Source organism: Phaseolus vulgaris, chromosome 7 (assembly GCF_051622355.1).
Source record: "Phaseolus vulgaris cultivar YP4 chromosome 7, ASM5162235v1, whole genome shotgun sequence".
Classification (NCBI taxonomy): domain Eukaryota; kingdom Viridiplantae; phylum Streptophyta; class Magnoliopsida; order Fabales; family Fabaceae; genus Phaseolus; species Phaseolus vulgaris.
The window spans coordinates 37,570,834-37,589,853 of NC_143504.1; the positions used below are offsets into that span (position 1 = coordinate 37,570,834).

At 45.5% G+C, this 19,020-nt stretch overlaps 1 protein-coding gene across 1 annotated transcript; it reads left to right on the top strand.

Moving 5' to 3' along the window:
* Positions 1–14,097: 14,097 nt before the first annotated feature.
* On the top strand, positions 14,098–18,741 carry LOC137823991 (protein unc-13 homolog). The gene is made up of 5 exons (XM_068629399.1): positions 14,098–14,779; positions 15,597–16,475; positions 16,563–17,018; positions 17,107–17,293; positions 17,428–18,741. Exons 1-5 carry the CDS (start codon positions 14,234–14,236, stop codon positions 18,399–18,401), a joined length of 3,042 nt encoding a protein of 1,013 aa, XP_068485500.1. The 5' UTR covers positions 14,098–14,233; the 3' UTR covers positions 18,402–18,741.
* The last annotated feature ends 279 nt before the right edge of the window (positions 18,742–19,020 follow it).

The window sequence follows — 19,020 nt, forward strand, 5'->3', positions numbered from 1 at the left end:
GAAGAACAGGAAGGGGTGGCGGAAGTGATTTCGCGCCACCTGGATGCTTTCGCATGGTCCGCCTCGGATATGCCGGGCATTGACCCTGATTTCCTGTGTCACCACCTCAGCATGGACGCCACGGTCCGCCCCGTGCGTCAAAGAAGGAGGAAGTTCAATGAGGAGCGACAACAGGTGGTAAAAGACGAAACGCAGAAGCTGCTGAGTGCTGGCCACATTAGGGAGATTCAGTACCCTGAGTGGCTCGCCAACGTCGTCTTGGTGAAGAAGGTGAACGGAAAATGGAGAATGTGCGTTGACTTCACGGACCTGAACAAGGCGTGCCCAAAGGATTCCTATCCGCTGCCCAGCATCGACGCCCTAGTGGACAGCGCGTCTGGCAGCAAGGTGTTAAGCTTCCTGGACGCCTTCTCAGGGTATAACCAAATCAAGATGCACCCCAGGGACGAGAGCAAGACTGCGTTCATGACTGAAACATGCAGTTATTGCTATAAGGTGATGCCCTTCGGGCTCAAAAATGTGGGCGCCACGTACCAGAGGTTAATGGACAAGGTCCTGGCGCCAATGCTCGGGAGGAACGTATACGCCTACGTAGACGACATGGTGGTGGCGTCGCAGAACAGGGTGCAGCACATGGCAGACTTGGAGGAGTTGTTCAACACAATATCCAAATACCGCCTCAAGTTGAACCCCGAGAAGTGTGTTTTTGGGGTAGAGGCCGGTAAATTCTTGGGTTTTCTGCTCACCGAGAGGGGGATAGAGGCGAACCCCGACAAATGTGCGACTATTATCGCCATGCGGAGTCCGACATCGGTAAAGGAGGTTCAACAGTTGACAGGGCGGATGGCGGCGCTCTCGAGGTTTGTTTCCGCCGGAGGAGAAAAGGGGCACTCGTACTTCCAGTGCCTCAAGAGAAACAGTCGCTTTGCATGGACTGAGGAATGCGAAGCGGCTTTCGTTAAGCTGAAGGATTACCTGGCGACGCCTCCAGTTCTCTGCAAACCGGTAACGGGCGTGCCCCTCCGGTTGTATTTTACTGTAACAGATAGGGCCATCAGTTCTGTGTTGGTCCAAGAGCAGGACCAGAGTCAGAAGCCCATCTACTTTGTAAGCAAAGCCTTACAGGGAGCTGAGACAAGGTACCAAGCACTGGAGAAGGCGGCGCTGGCGGTAGTGTTCTCGGCTAGGAGGCTCCGTCATTACTTCCACAGTTTTACGGTGGTGGTAATGACCAACCTCCCCATACAGAAGGTGCTGCAGAAGCCCGATGTGGCAGGAAGAATGGTACGCTGGGCCGTGGAACTGTCAGAATTCGACATACAGTACGAGCCTAGAGGATCCATTAAAGGGCAGGTGTACGCGGATTTTGTAGCAGAACTTTCGCCCGGAGGTGAGCAAGAAGTGGAAGCGGGTTCACAGTGGCTGCTCTTAGTTGATGGCTCCTCAAACCAACAAGGGAGTGGTGCGGGAATAGTGCTGGAAGGACCCGACGGCATACTGATCGAGCAGGCCTTGCGTTTTTCCTTCAAGGCAAGTAACAACCAAGCAGAATACGAAGCCCTGATTGCAGGAATGCTCTTGGCCAAGGAGATGGGCGCACAGAACCTCCTAGTGAAGAGCGACTCCCAGTTGATTACGGGGCAGGTGTCGGGTGAGTTCCAGGCGAAGGACCCCCAGATGGCGGCGTATCTAAAATACGTCCAGTTGTTGAGAGGGGCGTTCAACGCTCTTGAGTTAATACACGTCCCGAGGGAGCAGAATGCCAGAGCCGACCTGCTCGCAAAGCTGGTCAGCTCAGGCAAGGGGGGTAGACAGAGGACAGTGATCCAGGAGACCCTCAAAGCTCCGCGTCGATTCGTGGAAGACAACAGGGTGGATGTCCTCCAGATTTATGCATCAGGGGGAAGGCCTAGGAGTCATTCCTCATTAACCCAAGATACGCAGAGGGCGCCCCGCATCAGTATATACGCGGGTGCGTCTGAGGAGGAGCAGTTGCAGGTTTGTGTCCTGTCCACGGGAGACACCTGGATGACGCCCTATAAACGATACCTGGCGGATGGGGCCCTTCCAGTGGACCCTGAAGAGGGTAAGAAAATCAAAAGGAACGCCGCAAGATATACTTTGGTGGATGGGGTGTTGTTCAGGCACGGCTTCACTCACCCTATCCTAACATGCGTCAGTGGCGATGAGTGCACCAGGATAATGGCGGAGCTACACGAAGGCATCTGCGGAAGCCATGTAGGAGGAAGATCCTTAGCCTCCAAGGTAATACGCGCAGGTTTCTTCTGGCCAACAGTGAAAGAGGATTGCGCACGACACGCCCAGCGGTGTAGGCAATGCCAAAAGCACGCCGACTGGCACAAGGCGCCGCCAGAAGAGTTGCGGTCCATATACAGCCCGTGGCCTTTCCACAGATGGGGTATCGACATCTTGGGCCCCTTCCCACTGGCAATCAGGCAGATGAAATATCTGATCGTCGCCATAGAATACTTCACTAAGTGGATAGAGGCAGAGCCCGTGGCACAAATCACCCCGCATAAGGTACAACATTTTGTGTGGAGAAACATCGTGTGTCGCTTTGGCGTACCCAGACGCCTGATATCTGACAACGGGACCCAGTTCGCCAGTCAGCAGTTGAGAAATCTGTGCGCTGAAGTGGGAATCAAGCAAGTGTTCGCGTCGGTCGAACACCCCCAGACCAATGGACAAGTAGAGTCAGCAAACAGAGTTCTGCTGAGGGGGTTAAAAAGAAGGTTAGAGAAGGCCAAAGGGGCGTGGGCGGAAGAGGTGCCAAGGATTGTATGGGCATACCACACCACGCCCCAATCCTCTACTATGGAGACGCCGTTCAGTTTGGTGTACGGGTCGGACGCGATGATTCCAGTAGAAATACACGAAAGCTCACCGCGTTTTCAAAACTTTGTGGTGGAGGAATCTAATGCGGAAAGACGGGTAAACCTGGATCTGCTAGAAGAGGCCAGGGAAGAAGCTAGAATAAAAGCTGAAGCGATGAAGAGAAGAGTGGAGCGGCAATATAGCTCTAAAGTAAAGCCACGACAGTTTCAGGTGGGCGACCTGGTGATGAGGAAAGCTCACCCTTACGAGTTGGAGAATAAGCTGTCTCCCAAGTGGACCGGGCCCTTCAGAGTTACTGAGGCTAAGGGCAACGGTTCGTACAACCTGGAGACTTTAGATGGAGGCCCTATCCCGCGCAGTTGGAATGCAGCCAACTTAAAATTTTATTTCAGTTGACCTATGTAAGCAACATGTAACAATTTAGTTGAAGGGGACGCTCTTTTTCCCTTTCGGGGGTTTTTTAACGAGGTCACCCTAATAAATGGAAAAACCAGTTGAGAAAAAGAAGTGCTTTGGTTTTCAGCCTTTATTTTTCCTTGTTAGAAGTAATGTGATGCGCCGCCTAGGCCATGGCGTCGCCCAAGGAAGAAGGCGTCGCCTAGGTCTTGGCGTCGCCCAGAAAGAAGACGCCGCCCAAGGGAAAGCATGCATCATTGGCGGAACGAGACGAAAGGAAGTTGCGCGGTATATGAAGCATATGCAAAGTAAAGTGGCGTTGTAAAGAATTATGATATTGAAAAGTTGTTGTTACAAGCAATGTTCAGTACAAAATGCAAAAACACAAACAAGCCACTTCTCAGCGCTCATCAGAGTCATCACTGGAGGAAGGCGAAGCCTCTTTCCCAGCCCGCAGCGCTCGAGTAAGTCGTGTCCTCTTTTCTCGGCTTATTTTCGAACCTGCACAAAGGGAACAGATGTGTTAGAGACACAGTGAAGAAAGACAGGCACAGTTAGAAAGTAACGAAGGTCGAAGTTGCCTAAGGCAGTGGTTCTTACTTATGTACTTCTCAAGAGTCCTAGCGTTGAACTCCAAGCTGATCACCGTAGCGGAGTCAAAACCTCCCGCCTCAGCAAGAATCCGGCAAGCTATTTGATCACTTGGAGCCAGATTCTTGAGGGGTTTGGCTTTGAGGGCCTTTTCCTCTCTCACCCAGTACAGCGGAAACCCATCGAGGGCGTCGGGAACAAGATCAGTACAGCAGATCTTGAAGAACCGGCCTTTCCACCCCGTGAACGAGCTTTGGAAGGGTGTGAAGAGAACTCTTCCGGGAACATTGCTGAGAGTTACCCAGAGGTTGTGTCTCTGTCTCTTCACCTCAAAAAAGTGAAGAAAGAGGTCAACCGAGGGTGCACAACCCAGAAACCCAAAGAGGACATCGAAGGCTTTGACAAAGGCCCAGCTGTTGGGATATAACTGGGCTGGAGCCACGTTGATCTCCGTCGACAGTTCCTTCTCGAACCGGGAGAAGGGTAAGCGCACCCCGATGGTCTTGAACACCACCTGGTAAAAGTAAAAGAAAGGGACCCCGTCGTTCGCTCGTTCGTCTCCACACACTGGCTCCCCCAGAGTGCAAGGGAGCACAACGATGTCGTCATCGTGCCTCCTCGCGAAGGCCCGATGGTCGTAAGAACACAACTCCCCTTTGTGTTCCCGTACGGCCCTGGTGGAGAGCAAGCATGAACACTCATCAAGAAGTTCGCCCGAGGCCCAAGGGTACAAGTCTTTGGGACGGACCCTGGAGGAAGCATCGTGAGAAGACATTCTTTAACAAGATCAAGATGGCTGGAAATGCAAGAGTTGAGCGAGGGGAGCGGTTAGAACAGCCCTTCGACAAAGAAGAAAGGGTGCAAGAAGAAAGAACGTAAGTAGGTTATGAAGAGTGAGAAAATGGTGAAGATAGTTTCAGAGCTTGAAGAGTTAAATAAAGCGGTTAGAGCGCCAAACGACGTGAATGGATGCACCGCACGATCGATACACGTGGCAAAAGATGAAAGGATGACTCTGGCACCACTGGTTTACATCAGAAAATGTCCCGTCAACAGAATATCCAAGGGTACGATCCGCCGTCGAAAATGAGTCAAGGGCATAGCAGGAGTCAGGGCTTGATGAACTGACCAAATGTCCCACAAACCATACAAGTAGCGCCACGTGGATCAGGTCGAATGACAGAAGGTCCCATCAGCTATACGAGGAGCGCCATGTGGATGGCACAGACAAAGCCTTGGGCTCTTCGCTGTTATCAAGCGTTGACCAAGGCAAGAGTTAAGGTCAATGTCAAGGTAAAGGTAACGCCCGAGGCGTTGCCAGGAAGGACGTAAAGGGCGACGACCGCGCGAGATGTCGCGGGTGTCGCCAACCCAAATACCGACAGGCATCGCCTCCCCGATACCCACAGGTAGGAAAGACTGTGGAGGGAGACGAAAGCAAAGAAAGCAAAGTTAGTCACAGGCGTCGCCTCCCCGATACCCACAGGTAGGAAAGACTGTGGAGGGAGGCGAGACCACCGAGCGCCAGCTAGTCACTGGCAGGGTGTTCCCCGATACCTATGGGAAGGAAAGACCATGGAGGGAACAGACCCCCCCCACGACACTCGGCGTTTTAGACACCCGGGAAAGAGCATAGAAGTCAGCCTGGAGCTCCAAGGCCTCTGCCAGTTTCCTCTCAGCTTCTGCCCTGGACTCTTGTGCTTGTTTCAGAGCGGAACAATAAGCCTCGTTCTGGCGTCCCAGGGCCTTCATCTCCTCCTCCAGGGTGGTTGCTTTCGTTTCCAAGGCCTGGAGAGTTTGAGTTTGCAAGACAGCGTTTCTGGCCTGGGAGCGCCATTCAAGAGCCACCGCCAAGAAGGCCCCCAAATAGAAAGGCATACCTTCCCTCCTGTCGGTACCTTCTGGCATAGTCCCGCCACTGAAACCCCTCATCAGGTGCATGATTGGAGGGGGAATGGCAATGAAGTCAGGGGTGGCAGCGTCGGGAGCCGGGGAAGCGGTGGTTTCTGGCGGCGGCAGAGGAGGGGAAGATTCGGCACCTTCGCCCCTTTCCTCTTGAAGAATCATAGGAGGGAGTGAGGTTGCGCTTGGAGGGTTGTCCATGAAGGGGTTCCCTCCCGGCGGCGGCGTCTCTACCAGAAGAGGAACCCGCGCGGATTTTCTCCTCCTGAAGGGTGCCACGCCTTCTGATTCCTCATCATCTGACAGAATCTCCAAAACCCTTTTCCCTTTGTCGAGAGGGGTTGGAGCCGGTGATGAGGCCGCAGCTAGGGGAACGGCGGCGATAGGCGGAGGAGAATTGGGAGTCGGGAGCACTTTGGAGCCAGGTGGAGACGCCGGAGATGGGCTAGAAGAAGCTTCAGCGGTGACGGGAGGTGGCGGTGACGGAGCCGGTGGGAGAACCGGATTGGCAGCAGGGCCGGAGGAGGCGCCTGCCTTGGCGGCACGAGCCTCCTTCAGTGCTTTCGCCAACATTATTCTTTTGGAAGTGCGCATCACCGATCCTACATCAAGACAGGCCAAACAACAAGGATTAGCACTAGAGCGGTTATGTGGATTCACAATACAGGAAGAGATGCGAAATGCAAGTAACATTGTACAGTGAAAAATGGTAATGCAGATAACCATAGCAACTAATGCATCATAAATCGCCAAGAACAGATACCGAAGTATGTAGAAAGCCCATGGGCATTGAATTCGTTCGCGATGAGCTTGGCGGTATCGAAGACTATTCCCAGTCCCGCCAAGGCTTTGCATATATCCCGGTCAGGCGGGGCAAGTTCGTCCAGAGCCAAGGGCTTCATAGTTATGGGCTTGTCTGTCCAGTACAGGGGAAAGCCCTCTAGAATGGTAGGATCGCGTTTGGTCGCGCGTACCTTGAAAAATTTCCCCTTCCAGCCTTTGAACGAATTCTGGAAGAGCGTCAAGATGATGCGCCCAGCGATGCCAGAAAAGCTCATCCAGAGACTTTTCCCTTGTTTCTTTACCTCGAAGAAGTGAAGAAAAACGTCCACAGAGGAGGGAACACCTAGATAACCGCAGAGAATTTGGAACCCCCTCACGAAAGCCCAGCTGTTGGGATGGAGTTGAGCGCGAGCAGTGTTTATCTCTGTCAGTAGCTCTTTTTCGAAGGGAGTTAGGGGCAGACGCAGGCCCACCCTTTTTAGCACCATCTGGTAGAGGAAGAAGAAAGCGCATCCCCCAGTATCCTGTGAGTCCGCGCAAACGGGTATCCCAGGTCGCACTCGGCTTACCAGGACTTGGGAGTCATGACTTTTGTGGAAAGCATTGAAGTTATAGAGGGCAGGGTCCCCCCTGTGGCCCTCCACGTCCTCAACGGAGTTCAGGAGGGAACATTCGTCCAGAAGTTCGTCGGGGGCCCAGTCATATTCGCCCTTATAATGAGACTTGGGGAGCGGGGGAGGCGCGGTGGTCTTGGTTTTTGCCATCAACACCAATGCTGAAGATCAAAAGAGAAAGAAAGGGTTCAGAGAAAAGGGGTTTGGAGAGAAGAAAAGGGGAAAATGGAAGAACCCTAGGAGCGCCCTACCCGCAAAAGAACGAAGGGAAACGAGAGGAACAACGACGCATACAAACAACATCAAGAGAAATGCGGTAATATGGACAGTCCCAAGCAGTTCATACAGCAAAGAGAATCATCAAGGAGGGAAAAACCGTACCTTTGGAGGCAGTAGGAGAGCGCAGGAAGGAGAGAATCGCGATTGCAGAGAGAGGGGTTTTGAAGGTGATGAACAGTGCGGAATTGCAGAGTGAGCAACACCACTTGATGAGGCACCATGATCACCATCCTTACTTAACCATTTTCCACCTATTTTTGTGAAGCCCATCTTGCTGAGTGATCCATTGTTCAACTCTTGAGTTGACTTGACCAGCTCAAAAGTTTCAAGATTAACTTCAAAATAGTGTAGAAATTTAGATATTAAAACAGCATAGGGATAGTGGTAATCGCCTAACCTCATGGCTTTTTGCATATGTTCCTTGATTAAGTGAATCCAATTGATCTTCACTTTCTTGGTGATGCAGAAGATGTAAACCAGATCTTCTTCAGTCAACACTGAGTGATTACTCCCCCTTGGAGTTAGGATTCATGTTACAATGAGAGCAAGCAACCTCTCATCAATCTTCAAGCCTCCAACCGAGCAAGTGCTAACTTGAGATTGTTTGTTCTTCAAGCAACTTTTGTAGAACTGGATTTTCTTGAAATCTTCTACCACACCAAGGTTTTCTTTGTTGATTCTCAATCCAGAGAACTTAAGTCCAGCTACAGCAGCCCAAACCTCATGGGTTATCTCCATCTCCACACCTTTCACATGAGAGACTAAGTTGTTTCCCTCAAACTTCAAGTTGGTGTAGAAAACCCTCACCAAATCTGGATAAATGTTTCCTTTGAGCTCCAAAACCTTTCTGAGTGATTGGTCTTTGAGAAGCCTCCTCACATTGTCAAGCTTTTGACTTTTCAGCCAGTCAAAGCACACAGCCTTGGGGTTGTTTATCTTCTTGACACTTGTTTCATATCTATACTTCTCAATGAGATCGGTGTCACCAGAAAACCAGCTTTCAAGCCTTCCTCCAGACCTTACAACTCTAGTTTTGACTCTTTTAGAGGTGGGAGGGGTTGATTCCATGACAGTAGAGACAAAAACTCACTTCACAGAAAAATTTCAAGAGATGGTGCAAGAGATGTTGCAAGAGATGTTGCAAGAGATGTTGCAATTGGTTGTTCTTGATGAAAGAAATCTGCACCTCATTTTATAGCAGAAAGAAAATCAATTTGAATTTAATTTCATTCAATGGGTACCTGATTTTCAGAGAGAGGACTTGACTCTGTTCTGCACTGAAAATGTCAGAAAAAGCTGAAAATCACATGGTCTTCACATGTGATCTTTGACTAGTCATTAAGGCTCTTGAATTTCCAAGATTTTGGAATATATTCCTTTATGACTGTTGTAAATCCTTTCTGAACGTGATCAGCTTTTAACACAGATCCTTTGACCAAGATTCTCTCTTTGAAAAATATTTGCAACGGCTAGAAATTCAAAAATCAGTTAAATCAATTTCTTCACAGTGCTGTCAGACTCAAAACAATCGGTTGTTTTTCTACAGCAATTTTTAACCATAAACAGAAACAGATAAAAGCACATGACATTGATTAAAAGACAATTAATCATAAGAAAGAACTTTGAAACAGAAATTGATAACAAATAAAAGGAAGGTCTTATCCTTGTGTTGTTTCCTTAATGAGCCAATTGCTTGTTGATCAAGAAAGCTTCTTTTCACTGTTTTGACCTTTTGCATATCATTGATTCAGCTTCAATGACTTCATTTTTCTTTAACAGCTTGATCAGAAGGCTGAATTCTTCCTTTTCACTTTATTTTTCCTGCATAAACAAATTCAAGTTGCAATATTTGGTCCCCTTACAAATTTGGGTCCATTTGGCTTTTCTTTGCTGTTAGAAACATCACATCCCTTAGGAATCCATTTCATACAACCGTTAGGAACATAATATTTTCTAATTTTGCAGAATCTAACAGAGTGGCCTTTCTTCATGCAGTAAAAGCATGTAACAACCGGTTGTTTCGTCTTAACAATCGGTTGTTTTTCTGATTTTCTCAAAAAACTTTTTGAAAATCTATCTTGCTTGTTCTGTGGATTGAAGCCTAAACCAGCCTTTCCAAAAACACACCTTTGAGATGCTAGTACATTCTCAAAGTTTGACTTTCCTTTTGAAAGCTTGTCCACAGTTTCAACAAGATAGTGAACCTTTTTCTCAAGATTTTCACAATTTGTGCAATTAAGAGTATCACACTTGCAAGAGGCATTTTTGAAATCTTTTTCCAATTTTTCAAAATCACTTTTTGCTTTTCTCAGATCCTCTTCAAGTGATTTAACTTTCTTTTCAAGCCCATTGTTAAGATCTTTTCAATCGGTTGTTTGAAAGAACCAATCTATTAGCTTCATCATGAGTTTCTTGAAAAGCTTCAAGCAATTCACTATAGTTTTGTTCATTTAAGGAAGCACATGAACTTACCTCACTTGAACTGCAAGAATCATCATCATCATCCTCAGCAACTAAGCATATGTAGGCTTGATGAAGAGCTTGATGATGATACTTCATTTTCATCCCAAGCAATGTAGGCTCTTTTTGTCTTGCCTTTCTTCTCCTTGTAGCTTGTCTTTTTCTCTTTGCTCTTGTTGGGACAATCAGCCTTTATGTGACCTTGCTCACCACAACCAAAACAACTATAGTTATTTGAATTAAATTCATTGGGTTTCTTGTTTCCATACCTATCCTTGTTGTTGTCTTTGTTGCGATTTCTCTTTAAGAATTTGCTGAATTTTCTTGACAGCAAACTAAGATTTTCCTCATCACTATCATCACTTGAATCTTGCTTTCCCTTATGTTTGGATGCTTTCAAGGCTATGCTCCTTGTGTGCTTATCTTCACTCTCTTGAACATTGAGTCTATTCATCTCTTGCTCATGTTCCCTAAGCTTTCCAAACAAAGAGGCAACATTTAATGATGTTAGATCTTTAGATTCGGAAATAGCAGTTACCTTTGGTTGCCATGCTCTATCAAGACATTTTAAGATCTTGATGTTCAGCTCTTCTTTATCAAACGTCTTGTCAAGGCTCATACAGTGATTGATGATGTGTGTAAACCTTTTCTGCACTTCAGCTATGGTTTCACCTTTAAGCATTCTAAACATCTCATACTCTTGGATGAGAGCATGCTTTCTAGCTCTTTTCACCTCATTTGTTCCTTCATGAGTGACTTCCAAAGCATCCCACATTTCTTTTGATGATTTGTGATCCTGCCTGTTGACCAAGACGCTGGAACCTTGCCTCGTCAAATTTGGATCGACTTCTGCACCGTGTTAGCTTCGGTCCTTCGCTCTGATTCACCTCGAGAACCTGCAAAAGACAGAACGGCGCCGCTGCGGCCGATCACGCTCCGACGCCCAAGTCAGCGACTGAACCACCAAATACTAAGAGAAAACTCAAGAACTCTAAGGAACCGTGCAAAATTCTCTCTCAGCGTACTCAAGTCTCGCAAGCGTAAAGAAGTAATCTAAACGTGCGTACCTCAGAAGTTCGTTAGAATCTCTTATATACCTGTGCACTTTCTCTCTCCTGACAGTTACACATCTGGACACGTGGCTCGCATCCAGCTGTACACGTGTCACCATCTGGAGCATCCTTGACTTGGGCGCCACTTCTTATTCTTCAGGCTTTTGGCTAAGTTACTTATGCGTGAAACAACTTAGTGCATAATTGCCTTGGAGCGTGATCTCTTCTGCGTGGCGAGTTCGGGTGCCTTCGTACACACCTTCCCTGTGGTCTCGCCGGTCGCCTTCATGATCTACTTTACTTGCTTCACCGTGTATGTTCAGGTAAGCTGTCTCCCGACCTCATCCTCTGGCTAGCTAGGAAACGACTATCTGACTTCATCTTCGGCGATGTCCCTGTTTCGGCGATCTCTAACCACTAGGTCGTCTGGGTTCGCATCCGGCGAATTCATCTCAAACCCGGTGACCGCCGGTTTAGGTATGCTAGAGACCGGAGCACGCCAACTTAATAACTGGCGACTACACGAGCCCCCCGAATTCCTTCCCTTCCGCCAACCATGGGCTCTGCTCAACACGCCTACATAATGGCTTGCTGCCACATCATCACTTCCGACTACCAGGGCGGTACAATTTGCATTGTGAGACCCTGAAAAACTCATCAGAATTTAAAGCAGAGGTTATAATATTTTTGGCAATGCAATCGAATTTGGCCTTTCTACTTTTTGCATCAGTCCATTCAGACCATGGCTTCTCAATGACAGAACCATCTTTTTCAAACATAGGGATAAAAGGGCCATTTTCAATTGCATCCCAAATTCCTTTGTCAAGAGATTCCATAAATATTTTCATTCTAACTTTCCAAAACTGGTAATTCAAACCACAAAACAAGGGTGGTCTGTTTATTGAGGCACCTTCCCCAAACGGTAGTCTATCAGCCATTTTGAAAGCTTTTAGGATCAACTTGAATGACTTTCAAGAACCAAGCTCTTGATGCCAATTGTTAGAAAAGATGGCTTTAGAACAGATGAATATTTGAAATCAACACAAGTAAAATCCTATTCAGCACCTTGATCAATCTCTCAACTCTTTAGCAAACTCAGAACTCTTTGAAAAAACTCTTAGATCAAAACTCTGTTTCAAGATTCTTAAAACATTAAAACAGTTTTTCAGAATATATCTAAGAATATAGTTTGTTATCAAATCTTAACAAACTCTTAATTGCATTTAAAATTGATTGGTCAAAGCATTTAATGACTGGAGCGTATTCAGTTAAAGCATTTAAAGCTCAGTCAAAGAAAACAGTTTTTCTGTTATGGTTTTAAAATAAACAATCGATTGTTTCCTCGATACAATCGGTTGTTTTGTTACTTAACAAAATACACCATTCAAAAACAGTTTTCAAACTTTCTCAAAACATCTAAGTGTAAACAATCGGTTGTTTCGACAAAACAATCGGTTGTTTTAACTTAGTTTGAAAAACATTTTGCTTTGATAAAATTGAGATGCTAATTGCTTTGAGATTTAATCTAAGGGTTGATTACAACAAAGAACTACCCCAGAACAAGGCTAAAACCAGCACAGCAGCATCAAGCAAAGCATAGGCTTCATCATCCTTCAAAGGATTTGGATTCTTCAAAACATTGAACACCACTTGGTTCAACAGTTTTCTCCACCATCAATGTTGCGCCACATGTGTGCTCCAGATTGATTATGGTGAGATGTCACCTCAAAGATGCTTCGTGCGTCGTACCTACCTAACCACTGAGAAACCGTCAAGTTAGCCGCCAAGGCACTCAAAAGGTTCATCGCTTAGCCTAGCTCACTTGAGCCTAGGGGGCTTGTGTATTGGGCAAGAGTTCGGTTCTCGGCAATCCTCTGAGAATAGCTCGGTCCTCGGTGTGGGCTGACAAGTGGTCAGCTCGGCTATTGGGCCCGGGTGAGGATTATGCGTTTGGCCCAGTTGAAGGGGCCCGTCGAAAATGAGCATGTTGTGGCTGCCATATAAAGGGGGTTAGGCCCATTGTGTGTGTGCTTATAGATAAATGTGCGTGTTTGTTGTTTGTGACGTGTGTATTTGTTATTTGTTGCATGTTAGTTACGTATTAAATATTTTGTTGATGGTTGCTAATAATAATCCTAAAAGATAAGGGTGTGCACTAATAACAGAGTGTTGGCCTATAGTTAGCACTTAGAAATAAATGGTGCCCGTGACAGGTAGTTTTTTCTGTTAAAGATGTTAAAGATAAAAGAGTGTCCAGTTCTGTTTTCAGTTAAGATTTTATTCACGTGAGCAAGTGTTGTTACAATAATAGTTATAAAAGGAGATTTATTCTCAGGTGAAGGTACATTATTTTTGCACATTTTACTAAACTGTTTTTGGTGAGCCCTAACTGACTTGATCATCGGAGTGTAATCAACTGGTATGAAGTCCTCTGTCGCAAGCCATATTCTAGTGCAACAAAGAGACGTGAAGCATATTCCAGAAGAGGCAGATCTAGGAGGAGGAGTTCAACCTAGGTCAACCGGCGAGGAAGTCAACCGACGAGAACATTATTAAATTATTATTTTAATTATTATTTTTTTTAATGTAAAATATTATTATATTATTTGTAGGATTGTGAAATGAAAATATTTTACTGTTGGAAGTTTGAAAAGAAAGTTCTTCCTAAAGAATATTTATTTTTGTTATTTCTTTGAAATAGGTTAAAGAGTTTAATTAAGTGATAGAGAGAAGGCAGTTGAGATAAAGATTGGCTTAGTTAACAAAAAAAAAGCAATGATATATGGACAACTTGCTCCACTATACAACTCTTCATTTATGATATAAAAAAAGGGTATTTTTGTTATTTCATATAAAAGTTGAAATTTTAGGTAAAGAAAGAGAGTTGTATACTGGAGCGAGGTTTTCATTGTATCATTTTCCAAAAAAAAAAAGCACTTGAGATATCAAAATGCTACAGTAGTCGGTTCCCTTCGTTCTTTCTCCAGCCAATTAAAAAGCCTTTTCCTCCGACAAAAAAGCACTAAAAAGGGAAAGGAAAATATGCATGCACACGTACACCACACCATGTCGCTTTCTTCGCTGCTGACAACGTTGGCAAACCATAACCATAATCTCTGATCCTCCCATGAAACTGGTATCACATTAACTATAACAGCATCACAACATGCAACATCACCACCCCTCCCTTCCCTCCCCCTCCCTTTTAACCCAACAAAATGCACTCCCTCTTCCCTCACTCTTTCACCCCACACTTCTTCTTCTGACACCCCAAACCCCCCTCCATCCTCACCCGCCGGCATGGGTCACCACACCCGCCGCGAGTCCTACCCCTCCGCCACCTCCTCCCGCTTGGACTACCACCTCCACAGCCAGCGCCGCCTCGACACCGGCACCCTCTCCTTGCCCTTCGGCAAGCTATACGGCCTCGACGATGACCAAGTGAGGGAGACGGCCTACGAGATATTCTTCACGTCGTGCCGGTCCTCCCCGGGATTCGGGGGACGCCACGCCCTCACGTTTTATTCGAATCATGAGAGCAACGGAAGCGGAGGAGAAGGTGGGAAGCCGAGCCAGGTGGTGACGAAGCCGACGAGCAGGGTGAAGAAGATGTTGGGGTTGAGGATGGTGAAGAGGAGTCCTTCGCGGAGAATGGTCAGCAATGGCGGCTCCTCCACGCCCTCCTCGCCTGTCGGTGCCCCCGGCAGTCCTCTCTCGAACAGCGTGCCGTCGTTCAGGCCGCGGCGACCCATGACGGCGGCGGAGATCATGAGGCAGCAGATGAGGGTCACAGAGCACGATGATAATAGGTTGAGGAAAACCCTCATGAGGACCCTCGTGGGCCAAGTACGTCTTCCATTTTCCATTCTTCATTTGTTTTTCCCCAACGTATATACGTGCTTGCATTCAATTGGTGCTCTTTATTTTCCCAAGGATTTTGATGACTTGAACACCCTTTATTACAAGCATCTACATAGCATTCATCTTTGTATATATTCTGCCATATAGCACGTTATATCTGCATTATTTTTTCTATCTCTTTAAGTCATAAATAGCATGTAGATGTGCACGTATTTCCCTTTAATAAAAGTAATTCTATTTTGAAGTTATTGTATCCTCTAGAACCACCATGTTTCCATCATCTCAAAACTAATATCTGTTTGCTCATGGTGTTGACCAATTTTAACACGACAGATACTTTGGTTTTTCAATTTATCAGAAAGAGTTAATGAAACTTGACTCAGTGTTGCATGGAGATTGACCAAAACTATGAGCACATAGGAAGGGTACCTGCATGAGGAAAGTTAGGTATCTCATTAATAGCGAAAAGTTTTCATTGAAGATAATCCATTTTTGAACAAGAGATGATTCCATACCATATGAAAAATTCTTTCATTTTGTGGCGTATAGGGTGAAAGGAAAAAAAGAAAGAGATGTACATGTGATGGAAAAAGAATGCATAAATAAAAAGAAACTTGGGATAGTAAAGGAAATAGTGAAAAGGTGAATTATGGGTATAATTGTCGTATTTTAAACCGTCCAACTTCTAACAAGTGACTTATGTATGTTTATGCAAACTTAAGTCTGGTAATACACTTCTTTTTTATGTATAGAATGTGGTAGCTATCCTTCTAAATATTTGTAATTGGTTTTTGGATTTCAGATGGGAAGGCGTGCAGAAACTATTATCATCCCCTTGGAACTGATACGTCACCTAAAGCCCTCAGAATTCAGTGATTCCCATGAGTACCATAATTGGCAAATTCGACAGCTCAAAGTCCTTGAAGCAGGGCTTCTCCTCCACCCATTAATCCCTCTAGAAAAGACCAGCACATTTGCCACGCGTCTCAGGGACATTGTAACAAATGGGGAGTCCAAACCTATTGACGCTGGCAAGAACTCAGACACCATGAGAACCCTTTGCAATTCTGTTGTTTCCTTGTCATGGAGGACCGACAATGGTACTCCCGCTGATGTTTGCCACTGGGCTGATGGTTTCCCTTTCAACATTCACCTCTATACATCTCTTCTTCAATCCATTTTTGATGTCAGGGATGAAACACTAGTGCTAGATGAGGTTGATGAGCTACTTGAGTTGATGAAGAAAACTTGGTCTTCATTGGGGATCACCTTGCCAATTCACAATGTATGCTTCGCTTGGGTGCTGTTTAAGCAGTACGTAAGCACTGGCCAGATTGAACCTGACCTTCTTTGTGCCTCACACGGCATGTTGAATGAGGTGGAAAATGATGCTAAGAGAGAAAAGGAATCTTCGTATGTTAAGATACTATCGTCAGTGCTGACCTCAATGCAGGGTTGGGCAGAGAAGAGATTGCTTAACTACCATGAGTATTTCCAACGAGGGAATGCTGGTCAAATCGAAAACCTTGTACCTGTGGTGTTGACAGCCTTAAAGATTTTAGGTGAAGATCTGACATTGACAGATGGAGGAAGGGGGGAGAAAGGAGGCATGGCCATAGTGGATTTCAGAGACCGTATTGATAGTTATATTCGTTCTTCCATGAAACATTCATTTGATAAGGTTTCAATATAACCTAACTTTAGCTCTAGTATCCCAATCTTGTCAAGTCTTGTAATAATGTATTTCTTTGTCTGTTATTGGGTGTAGGTATTAGAGTCAGTGAATGCCAAGTCTGCTGAATCTGAAAGAAGGCAAGAATTCAGTGAAGTTCTGCTCCAAATGGTTCAGGAGACTGAGGCGTTGATGCTGAAGGAAAGACATCATTTTAGTCCAATTCTAAAGAAATGGCATTCAACAGCAGGCGCAGTTGCAGCAATGGTGCTGCACTCCTGCTTTGGTAAAATGCTGAAGCGGTATGTAAGTGAAGTGAGCTCACTGACAACTGAGTCAGTTCAGGTGTTGCAAAAGTCTGGAAAGCTAGAAAAGGTAATTGTCCAAATGATGGTTGAAGACTCTAGTGACTGCGACGATGGAGGCAAAACAGTAATCAGAGAAATGGCTCCTTATGATGTTGATTCAGTCATATTGAGTCTTCTAGGAAAATGGATAGATGATTCATTGCTCAAAGGCAAAGAGTGTTTGCAGGCGGCAAAAGAAACTGAAGTATGTTTTAGCAGTGGAAGAAAATGATCACATATTTTGTTTTTTATCATAGAATACTTTTCATAACTTACAATTGTTTTTATTGCAGACGTGGAATGCAAAGTCGAAATCAGAGTCATATGCAGAATCAGCTGCGGAGCTAATGAAATTGGCCACGACAACTGTGGAAGAATTCTTCCAAGTTCCAATTGCAATTACTGAAGATTTAGTTCAAGATCTTGCTGATGGATTGGAAAACCTCTTCCTCGACTACATGAAGTTTGTTGCTTCATGTGGTAGTTAGTCTGAATTCATAATAATTTTTTCCACCAAAATAACTACTTACCAACTATATTATAATGATCTAATAATATGAATAATTTAAATAAAGTTATGAATATATCATAATCATGACAACACTCTCTTCCAGGTTCGAAACAAAGTTACATTCCCATGCTTCCCCCGCTGACCAGATGCAACAGCGACTCAACGTTCACGAAACTATGGAAGAGAGCTGCTCCATGCAGTGCTGGTTTTGACGCTCATCTTCGACACATTAATGGAAGACACGAAGGTCACAATCCTCGACCATCAACTAGCCGTGGAACACAACGCCTCTACATTCGTCTCAACACCTTGCATTATCTCCTTTCTAAAATTCATTCTCTCGAGAGAACAATCACCTTGAACCCCGGAGTTGTTCCTTCAAATCGCCTTCGCTTTGCAAGCAACCGCAAGAGTTCTGGTTCCTTCTTTGAAACAGTAAACTTATCCATTCCAGTAGCCTGTCAACGTGTCTCAGAAGTTGCTGCATTTCGTCTTGTATTTCATGACTCAACCTCTGTGATGTATGATAGCCTCTACGTGGGTGGTGTTGCAAGAGGTCAAATGAGAGCTGCACTGAGAATTCTCAAGCAGAATCTCACAGTAATGACTACAAGTATCACAGACAGGGCTCAACCATTGGCATTGAAGGAAGTGATGAAGGCCTCATATGATGCATTCCTTATGGTTTTGCTTAGTGGTGGAAACTCACGGGTGTTTAGCCGATATGACCACGAGGTCATCGAAGAGGACTTTGAGAATTTGAAGAGAGTTTTCAGCAACAGTGTTGAGGGGTTGATACCAGAGAATGTAGTGGATGGAGAGGCTGCAGTGGTGGAAGGAGTGATTACATTGATGAGTCAAAGTAGTGAACAATTGATAGAAGATTTGAGCATTATGAGCTGTGAGTCAAGTGGGATAGGTTTGATAGGTAATGGACAAAAGTTGCCAATGCCTCCTACTACGGGAAAGTGGAATAGATCAGACCCCAACACAATATTGAGGGTTTTGTGCCACAGAAATGAGCGAGCAGCAAATCTTTTCTTGAAGAAAACATTCCAATTAGCAAAGAGGAGATAAAGAATTTTAAAAGGAAGGAGAAAAAGTTGAAGGGCAGAGAATCCGAACTGGCAATGCATTTTTTGTTTATGATTCCTACTTTCAACAACTTACGGTTCTATGGGGAGGGAGTGGGTTGTATATTTTTTTTGGGATATGGGAAGTGCACGAAGCTGGGTTGGGGAGGGGGAGGGGGAGGGAACGAGAAGGGAGCATATTTGTGTTTGAAAGCACATAAGCTCCAAAATGGAGAAAAAGAACAGTCAAAAAAGCAATGTTTGATAGCACCACTAATGAAATGATAACAAAATTTGACTGAACTGATGTATCTTGAGTAATATGTTTATTTCCAAATTACCTAGTACGTTAATCTTCACTAAAGTAATTTTAAGGAAAAGAATCCTTCACATTAACATGGATAGAAAGGAGGAACGGTTTTCAATATATTTGTTCCCGCCGGTTGACCAGGGTTGTCTTTGCGCGTGGCTTGTCCTCACGAGCTAGGGCACCTTCGTTCTGCTCCGTCCGTGAATACCTGAAAAGAAGTGAACAAAGGGGCGCCCTCGCGGCCGTTTGCACTCCGACGATCAAGTCAGCTAGCGAGAAACATCAAAGGTGACACACCCTCTGAAGGTGGTCG